Source organism: Lotus japonicus, chromosome 3 (genome assembly GCF_012489685.1).
Source record: "Lotus japonicus ecotype B-129 chromosome 3, LjGifu_v1.2".
NCBI classification, from domain to species: domain Eukaryota; kingdom Viridiplantae; phylum Streptophyta; class Magnoliopsida; order Fabales; family Fabaceae; genus Lotus; species Lotus japonicus.
The window spans coordinates 70,867,187-70,877,756 of NC_080043.1; the positions used below are offsets into that span (position 1 = coordinate 70,867,187).

The 10,570-nt window shown below is 37.4% G+C and overlaps 1 protein-coding gene across 1 annotated transcript; it reads right to left on the reverse strand.

Moving 5' to 3' along the window:
* Positions 1-322: 322 nt before the first annotated feature.
* LOC130745607 (cytochrome P450 93A3-like) lies at positions 323-8,984 on the reverse strand. The gene is made up of 2 exons (XM_057597958.1): positions 7,460-8,984; positions 323-1,272 (listed from the first exon to the last, which is right to left on the reverse strand). The coding sequence occupies exons 1-2, from the start codon at positions 8,369-8,371 to the stop codon at positions 625-627; spliced, it is 1,560 nt and encodes a 519-aa protein (XP_057453941.1). The 5' UTR covers positions 8,372-8,984; the 3' UTR covers positions 323-624.
* Between the last annotated feature and the right edge of the window lie 1,586 nt (positions 8,985-10,570).

A 10,570-nucleotide genomic window follows, 5' to 3' on the forward strand; every position in this document is an offset into this window, starting at 1 on the left:
AATGCTAATCTTTATTCATTCTTTCTTTTTTGCTGTTCAAAAAAAAATCTTTTATATCAATAATGATTTTAGTATAAAGAATGAAATATCTTAATAAGTAGGAAGACTAGACAATTTCTTCCTAGTACAATTATTCTCATGCTTGCCGCTGATATGAGAAAATAGTTCTTTTTTTAAGTTTTTCCCATGCTTGTAGCTGATATGAGAACTTGGTTTCTTTCTGTTTTTAACTTGTGAGTTGTGATGTGCCAAAAAAAAAGTCTAGAGAAATGTGGTAGGACACAATAGTACCAAAAAGTTCAAATCCATTTAAGTGGCCTCGAAATTGTTATAAGAACAGTAACAAAAAAAATATAGAAAGTTGGGAAAAATTTATTCATCTCCCCTTATTCAACAGCAAAAAGATAATAATAAGAAAAACACACACATGGACATGGTATGCATGAATCACCCACGAGCACATTATACCAATACATGACCATGTAACAATTTTGAACTTAAAAGAAAGTGGAAGCGAAGGAGATGGGTTACGGTGGATAAAAACAACTTTCCTTAAATCGCTTTTATGTTTATCCACTGTTGTCTTAGTTTTACGTAATTTTCTATTATGTATTCAAACATGCCCTAAACGATACTCTCTTGAACTAAAATCTTGGATACACTCCTTGGCATGAGGGCACAAATCAAAGGATGAGCTCTGGGAAGAGAAATGGCTGGTTTCTCTTCCATGTTAACAATCCCATTCCTTTCCCCATGAAGTACCTTCCATTCAAAACATTGAATCATGGCAGCAAGATTAGTTGGCACAACCAGAAGTGCTAGTGAGGCTCCAGGACACACCCTCCTCCCGGTCCCGAATGGCATGAGTTTGAAATTCTGTCCCCTCACATCAAATTTTTTCATCTCTTCACTCATAAATCTCTCAGGCTTGAACTCAAGTGGGTTCTCCCACACATTGGGGTCCCTTCCCATAGACCACAAGTTAACAAACAATGGACACTTTGCTGGGATATCATAACCACCAACATTGCAACTTTCTGTTGATCTTCTGCCTATAAGTGGCAATGTGGGGTGGATTCTTAGTGATTCTTTGACTATAGCTCGAATATAAGGAAGGTTGAGAAGATCTGACTCTTGTACTAATCTTTTATTCCCCGTTACTGAATCGATCTCTTGTCTTGCTCTCTCCATCACTTGCGGGTGGTTGATTAACTCTGCCATAGCCCACTCGATAGTTACGGCAGATGAGTCAGTTCCGGCCATAAATATGTCCTGCATGACAATGATTCAAAATGAGTGAAAATGAAATAAAATATAAAGTCCATGTAAATCAATCAAAACACTTTTTTTCTTGTCCCAAATGGATACTGTGCGTTAGCAATTTTGTTTTTAAGCGTATAAAATTAATTTTGAATATTGGCCTTAACTTAAAAAAAAATTAAAATTTGTATTTGAAGACAAGTGAATATGGAGGAAAAATATATAATCCCTCAAAGGGGGGGTGTGCGAGCAAGGGCGGGCTCTTTTGTGGCTGTTGCTATGTGGGGTTTGTTTAGAGAGCAAAGTACACTAGTGAGGCTTTTTGTGGAGAGTTTGGCTTGTAAGGTTGGAAGAGGTGATGGGGTTCGATTCTGGGAAGATGTGTGGGTGGGTGATATGCCGTTAAGGGAAGCATTTCCGAGGCTATTCGCGATTGCTGTAAATAAAAATGCAGCAGTTGTGGAAATGGGAAGACAAATGCAAGGGAGGTGGGAATGGTCTGTTAATTTCAGGAGAGGATTTTTTGAGTGGGAGTTAGAACAGCTACACCAATTTAAAAAATTGATAGGTATGGTGCTCCCTTCCGAGGAAAATGATATGGTTTTCTGGAAAGGAGAGGTTTCGGGGTGGTTCTCAGTGAAGGGCTTATGTGCTGCTGTGGAGGAAAGTGAGGTTCAGCATGTTAATTGGACGATACCGAAGGCTGTGAGGAATTTGATGCCCCCAAAGGTAGCAACATTCATGTGGATGCTTCAACGAGATAGAGTGGCAACAAAGGTTAATTTATCAGCTCGAGGGGTGTATTTGGTGGAGGGAGATATGTGTGTGTTATGTAGGCAATGTGCAGAGTCAGCAGCTCACTTGTTTTTACATTGTGAAATGGTGTGGAGGTTGTGGGGTAGCTTCGTGTGTAGGGAGGGGATGGCGTGGGTGGTCCCGAGTTCTGTGCAGGGGATGCTATTGGAGTGGGACTGCTTGAGATGGAAGTCTGATAAGGATTTATGGGGTCTGATTCCATATGCTTTATGCTGGACAATTTGGCTAGAAAGGAACAATTGTGTTTTCAATAATGTGTCTTTTACCCCAGAATCAGTGTGGGATCTTTGCTTGGCAAGAGTGGCTTGGTGGGTGAAAGCGTGGTGAAGATCATGTCCCTATAGCATTGATCAATTTGTCCTGGGTTATGAACATATTCGGATGCCTACAAAGGTCAAGGTCAGATTGGCTCAAGAGTGGGTGCCACCGGAGGCGGGAAGGGTTAAATTCAATGTAGATGGTTCATCCTTGGGCTGCCCGGGGGTGAGTGGGGTGGGGGGAATTCTGTGCAATGATAAGAGGGAAGTGCTGGGGTGCTTTTCAAAGGCAACCAGGAATTTGTGGGCGTATGAGGCAGAGGTTCAGGCCATTTATCATGCTTTGTTATTCTGTCAGGAATTCAGAATTAGCTCGGTCTTAGTGGAGAGCGATTCCTCCTTAGTAGTGGGGTGGGTGAATAGAAAGGAGCACAGACCTTGGAAGTTATTTCATGTTTTGGAATGTATTGACAGGTTGGTTGTGGAGGTAAATTGTGTGGGGATTCAGCATATTCTAAGAGAAGGGAATGGTATGGCTGATTGTTTAGCAAAAAGAGGAAGAGATAGGGTGATTCCACTGTGGGCTTACTTTGCGTGATGCAGAAATTATTTTGACACAAGAAGTGACTACTATTTTTGTTCTGCTACTTATTTTCTTGTTTGAGAAACTGAATCCTGTATTATGATTGTAACAGAGATGTGGGTGAAGTACTTATTGGTGGGTGTGTGTTCATATACTTGAATAATGTGTTTGCTGTGTGCACAGGTATTTGTACTTTGTAACCTATCTTGGACGTGGACTACATGGTATTACTGGGAGGATGCAGGCAGCTCAAGAACTATGCATTTGATTTTGCAAAAACTGCTTCTGGTACAGAGCTTGGATAGAAAGAAGGTTGATATAATAAATTGAGGTGAAGACATTGTAGGCTGTTTTGAGCTTTTCAAGTAATGTCTTGGGTTTTAATTTATGTTGGTGTAGACTTGCTTTGGGTTTGAGTACTCTTTTTCCTTGCTAGGTTTTTTCCCACAGGGTTTTTCTTAGCAAGGTTTTAATGAGGCTTATTCCCTTGACATTGTTTGGGTCTACACGGGGGATGTGTTTGGGGGTTTTTGGACTTATTGCCTTACCTTGAGAGGGGTGTTCTCTTGGATTTCTTTATGGTTAATCAATAATATGTTGTGTTTTCAAAAAAAAATAACTCAACTATATATCTATTAAAATATATTACCGCTTGTTTTGTACATCGTATGAGGTATAAAAGTATAAACTTATACAATATATTATGGTATTAATTATCATTGGTTCTAACATTGTATTGTATAAGATTATCCGTCAATCCACTTTTATACAATACAATGATGAATTATTTAATTCACTATATAGATGATGGATAAGGCATGAGAAGACTGTGATGTATAAGCTACATGAAAATATTTAATCAATTGTGTAAACTCCACCACGCTCCACCACTGCCAACACAACCTTTGCTACCATCGTTATCGCCAATCATACCGTCGTCTCCGCCGCTACAACCACCCTCTGCCACTACCACCACCATCATCTTCCAATAACATCATTGTCGCCACCACCCGAATTGCCACCGCCACTACCGCCCCACAACACTGCAACCACCACCACCATCCTCCACCGTTGAAGGGAGGGGTAACTCATTTGATAAGCTAAGGGAAATGAAGGGATTTGCAGGGTGAAGGACCAAGGTTCAAATCCTGGCGAATGAACTAATTTACTAACAATTAACATTTGCCTATAAAAAAAAAACCATCATCCACCGTCATCGTCACCACCACCACTACCATTACTTACCGCCATGACCCACCATCATTGTCACCACCACCACAAGCACCTCCCTCCATCGCCGCCATTTCTCAGCATCACCACATCAACCACCGCAGGACCCCCACCCTCCATCAGCGCCACCACTACTGTCGACGCCGCTACCACCATCATCTTCACAACTCACTGACATCATCTTCATTATTATACTATTTATAATTATTCAATATTTCACGAAATATATGATGATATTAATTTAAACGATAGAATAAGTGATGTAGGAGCTTTTTAGGATATTTTTAGTATTTTAGTAATTTTCTTAATTTGTGGTTAGGATCTTTTTATTCTGTGAATAGGGTCTTTTAATTTGATTAGGATCTTTTTATTTTCATATTAGGATATTTTTATTTTCAGAATAGGATCTTTTAATTTTAGAATAGAATATTTTTAGTTTTATTAGGGTTTTCCTATTTCTCTATTTAAGCAGTTGTAAGGCATAAGTCATAGGAAGTTTTTGATTATTATTAAAAAGAGTTTTCTCTTCTTCTCTGGTGGATTCCAATTTATCAACACTGGTGGATTCCAGTTTAATTTTTAGGGTTTTAGCGCTGGCTATCTCCCTTTCTGGTGGATTCTAGAAACCTTTTCTTTTAGGATTTGCGCTTGCAATCCTAGTACGACTTCCGCTGCATCAAGTGGTATCAGAGCAGCTTCTTCGGATGATTGGTGCAGCGAGAGCACGCCGACACACAGTTCTCTTCTATCTAGATATGACGACATCTCTGAGGTTGCATCCCATGTTATATCTGAGGCAGACACCTCTGTCAATTTGGGCATCGATGCACTAGTCACACCTTACAATGCAACACTTATGGTTGTGCCTCAGGTTCGATCTGTCCCTGTTCCCAAGTTTGCACCCCATCTGTTTGGTAATATGCCTAAGCAAGAGGAAGTGCAATCCAACTTGTCTAACTCACAATTCAGAAAATTGATTCCATGCCACTGGAAGTTGTTTCAATCACTGCTTGTTCATCCAGAAAACACACTCTTTCACTTTCATGGTATTCGGCGAAAACAATTTGATCCTGGCACCAACAAGATGGACGCTAGTGTTTCAAAACAGGAGTCTCCACACTCTTTTTCATGTGCTTTTATTATGTATTCAACACTCACTCTCCTTGGTTTAATTTGGAAGCCTTTTGATCCTGGTATTTTGAGGCAGCTGAAGTCCTTTATTGTTATGAGAACTCGGGGTCGAGTTCTTCACAAGAATAGGAGACTGATGTAGGAGCTTTTTAGGATATTTTTAGTATTTTAGTAATTTTATTTATTTGTGGTTTGGATCTTTTTATTCTGTGAATAGGGTCTTTTAGTTTGATTAGAATCTTTTTATTTTCATATTATGATATTTTTATTTTCAGAATATGATCTTTTAATTTTAGAATAGAATATTTTTAGTTTTATTAGGGTTTTCCTATTTCTCTATTTAAGCAGTTGTAAGGCATAAGCCATAGGAAGTTTTTGATTATTATTAAAAAGAGTTTTCTCTTCTTCTCTGGTGGATTCCAGTTTATCAACTCTGGTGGATTCCAGTTTAATTTTTAGGGTTTTAGCGCTGGCTATCTCCCTTTCTGGTGGATTCCAGAAACCTTTTCTTTTAGGATTTGCGCTTGCAATCCTAGTACGACTTCCGCTGCATCAATAAGTTATAAAGTGTATGACCAAACACTATATAATATTAAATTTTTATCATATTTTATTCTATTAGGTTTCATACAATTAGACCGGATTCTATCGGAACTTCTTCTATATAACGAACCAATCAGACCTTACAATCAAAAAATGTAAGTAACTTGTGCTATTTTTTTTTTGTTCTAAAGTGCAACAATGAAGAGTTTTTTTTTTTTTGCGCGAACCTCCCCATGAGATAATTCATTTGTTAATGGCTGTCGGCTGATACTATACTATTATAGGCTTTAGTTTTGTCCGGATGCAGCTTCTTTGTTTTTCCTTTTTTTTTCTTTTTTCTTGGGGCTTGCCCGTTCTTTTAATAAAAAGTTACCCCCTAGTTTTATCAGATTCTCCTCGTCCATCAGAATATAAAATATCAATTACATAGTATATTTTATTAGGCTCCATAGTTAAGTTCAGGGACGGATGCATGTGTGACATGAGGGGGGCAAATACCCCCACTAAAATTTGTAAAAATACACCAATAATATACAAAGATTCAGCTAGTAGATAGTAATTGAAAATTTTATGCTGCCAATAATACACAAGGTTAAGCAAGCATTTGCTCCCAATAAAGTAGTAGTTGTGCCCCACTAAAACACGATAGTTTGACTTGTGAATTGAATTACACGAACCTGTTATTTTGTTCTATGATTTCAAGTTTCACTTCTTGTGGTTGCTCTATTTCATACGGGTTATCTAAATGATCCATAATAAAGTTTGGGTTAAATAACTCAGCATCCAATCACATTGAAGATAAATGAGTTGGAAATAAATTAATAAATAAAATATAGAAATTTCAACTCACTTATCTCTAATATGATTGGATGGTAGGTTATTTAACCCAAACTTTATCATTGGTCATTTAAACAACTTCTTTCATACATCATATGTTTACGTACTCCAATATCTTGTGTTCTGAAATTTTTGGTGTTTAACGTGTTCTCTCCCTAACCTTATACATTATATGTTTAACATACTCTAATTAACATCTTGCGTTCTGAAATTCTTGGTGTTTAACGTGTTCTCCCCACAACCTTATGCACTCTGTAAAACATTATGTCCAATCATATGAAAAAAAGATTTCTAGATTTTGACTCAAAGATTTTTAAATTTTTTTAGATTTCAAATCAATTGTTTCGAACCGCTTCACCAATTTAAAGACAGCTAGTCAGCTAATATTTTATTTCGAAAGCAAATTATTATTTTTTTGAACGTAAATATCCTAATTATTTTTTTGAACGTAAATGCTCCGAAGCTTAAAATTTCTAAATCTGTCACTAAGTTCAAATATTTTATTATTATTATTATTATTATTATTATTATTATTATTATTATTATTATCAATCAATATCTTTTGTTGAGAGTGATAAAACTAAATTTTTTTAGGCTTTGACATCACATAATTAAATGGGTAGACATCTCCTTAAAAACTATTCTCCATACATATTATCTAGGGTTTGAATTTTCAACTAAATGCTTAAGAAATTTAATTATATCTACTAATTATGGTGGACTCGTTACTAAGTTCATAGCAGGGTTTGCATCTAGTTAACAAATCAAACAAGAGAGAATTAAAGTTAGAAGAGATGTTTACCATGATGAAAGCCTTGATATTGTCTCTGCTCAATTTTATCTTGGTGCTCTCATCCTCATGTATCTCCAACAAAATATCAAGCAGATCCCTAATTTGAGCACCATCATCACCTCTTTCCTTCCTTTCCACTTCATGCTCCTTTATCACCCTCTCCATTATGGTGTCGAACTTGTCCCGAATCTCCTTGAGCTTTTTATACCTTCCATGAAAATCCCAATTCTTAAAAAATCGAAAAAAGTCTAACACATGAAATTTCCCTACAAGTTCTGCAGTGTCAGTCACCATCTTCCTTATATCATCCACATCTTTGCCATCATTTCCAGAACACACTATGCTCATAGTCATTCTTGTTATAACACAATTGGTGAGAGTCAAGAGCTCGCTACCGACATCGACGGTCGCACCGGCCTCCCCTTTATTTTTTAAAACTCTAAGAAACCTCAGAGTCTCTTGTTGCCTCAAGGGAAGGTGCTGATGAAGGGTTTTGCTACCAAGAAGCTCGGACATGCATACCTTTTTCATGAACTTCCAATACCCTCCATATGGTGCAAATAAGAAGCCCTTAGAGCCATATGATAAGTAGTGAATGGCTGGATTTCTAACACGGTTGGAGAAGCAAGATTCATGGGTTTTGAGAAACTCCTTGGCAATTTCTGGAGTGGAAGCTACCACACAAGGAACTGATCCTAGGAAAAGTTTCACTATGGGTCCATAACTAGTTAAGAGCTTGTGAAAACTTTGGTGAGGTAGCTTAGAAATAAGGTGAAGGTGTCCAACAATAGGTAATATATGAGGGCTCGGGGGGTGATGGCCCTTGTTCTTTTTCCTGGTTAGTATGGCTTGAACCACAATGGTGGAGAGTAGCAAAATGAAGAAAAGTTGCATATAGGCTTGAATCTCAATCACAGCCATTGCTTAATAATTTTTCAGGAAAAAGGCATACTATATATGGTGGTTTTATGTTTTCTTAACTTTGTCATTATGTGACTTCTGACATGGAGAAATAACAAGTGTTATACCTAGTACCCGCTCTTGCTTTTTTTTTTTTTTTACCTTTTTTCCCCCTAATTTCCGAAACCAAAATATTCCCATTGGCTAAATATAACATATATCATGCCTGGTGACGCTGCATGTGCTTCGTGCCATGTGCGTGTAAATGAATAGGAAAATGAGTTTGTGCACAGTCCTCCACATTCACTTTATAATCTTGACTAAAACAAACCGTCCATGGAAACTGCTAAATGATTTGAACCAGATAGATATGTTGTTGTTAGAGGTTCATTGTCTGGGGGTGCATCATGTCTACAAATTAAAGAAGCAAATAGTTCCGTTGATACCCTTGCGAAATCTGGAGTAAATAGATCAACAAATCTCTGGTGGTGCTCAAGTTCTGCTCGGTGATCTTGTTGCGTTCGATATGCGCTTTCACCTTCCTTTGGTGCTGCTTGCGGGTGTCCTGTTTTTATTAGATGTGCTTCTCGTTCCCCCCTGCCACTGTGTTTTTTTGTTTGCGTTCTCTTCTTGTCTTAATTTCCTGTTTTATGTATATTACTTTCTCTTTCTATTATCTGTATTCTGTTACTTTGCTTGCTTGGCTTTCTTGCCCAGCCTTTTTTAATATATATATCTCTATATTTCTCAAAAAAAATAAAATAATGAGTAGAATAGGAAAAGAAGGAGAATTGAGCGATTTAATAAGTGATATAATAGTAATTAAAGAGAAGAGAGATAAGAAAAAAACTAGTAAATATGAGACGAAAGTAAAAGTCAAGTGTGAATATATGATTGTTGAAATTAATATATGTTACTTGCTCAACAAATATATAGGATTTCAACGACAGGTTGTGTGCAAGGATCAAAGTATATACTAGCAACACTTACTCTAATATTCTTTCTTTAATTTGTTGAGATTCATGTAAATTCTCACTATAAATTGAAAGTGAAGAATATATTTTTAATAAACTTCACATTAATTTTAACCAATTAAAAAAAGAGTGATAATGATAAAGTGACTAAGTGAGTGTTACTAGCTTATAAAAAAAAAAGTGAGTGTTACTAATATTTTAAGTGCGCAATTGCACCACTTACAACATAATTTTAGAGATGACAAATGGATGAGTTTGATGGGCTTTGAATTAGAAGCGGTGGATGAATAAAAAACAATAGGTAATTGTTAAACGCATCCCCCTGACAGCTAAATGCGCCCCCAAAAATGGTGAAGAATCAAAAATACCCCTTTAAAAACAAAACTTTCCAATGTTGTCCCCACCCTCCCACCCACCCTTATTCCTCATACCCCCCCCCCCCACCTTTCCCAAACACCTCCCTTTCGTTTCCACTCTCTAACCCACAAATCTCACTCTCCTCATCCTTTAAAGTGTGATGCAAGTGCGTGTGCATCGCACTTTAACGTGTGTTTTGTTTAGTTTTTCTTCATTTTGACGTTCAAATTACACGCACGTCCATGTGCGTGTGGAACACACTTTCAGGTGCGTTCACTACGGTTCGTGCCACAACGCACCTGCAAGTGCGTTTGGTAACGCACTTTGATATGCGTGTTCAACGTACTTGCAGGTGCGAAAATTATCAGAAAAATTGTATTGTAAATTGCATTCCAAGTTGGATAAAATTCAAACAATTGCATATTTGAGTATGTATAGGTTTTTTACTTTACATAAGGTATTACAATGAGCCCAGTGAAGTCTTACGAAGTTGACAAGCCCGAAGAAAATGCATTATTTACCAAAGTAATAAAGACAGAGGAAGTTGATCCCCCCGATCCACTTTTAGTGGACTTTACGCAATTTTTAAGACAGATAAGGTATCTTATTGACTATGTCAGTGACATTAAATATTTAATCATAATTAAATCTGTGTTGACCATTTAAATATGTGCTTCTAGGTGTTTGTTATTCGGAAAGAAGTATTAGAATGGGCTCGTGCTCTTGGTGAATTGGACGGTCACGCACCTTCATGTGCGTAGACGCACATGCATGTGCGTCAACAAGACGCACATATATGTGCGTGATTGACGCACCCGGAGGTGCGTTTAGGTGTCGGGGGTGCGTTAACAATTACCAAAATAATATGCTACCCATTTATGACCTATTA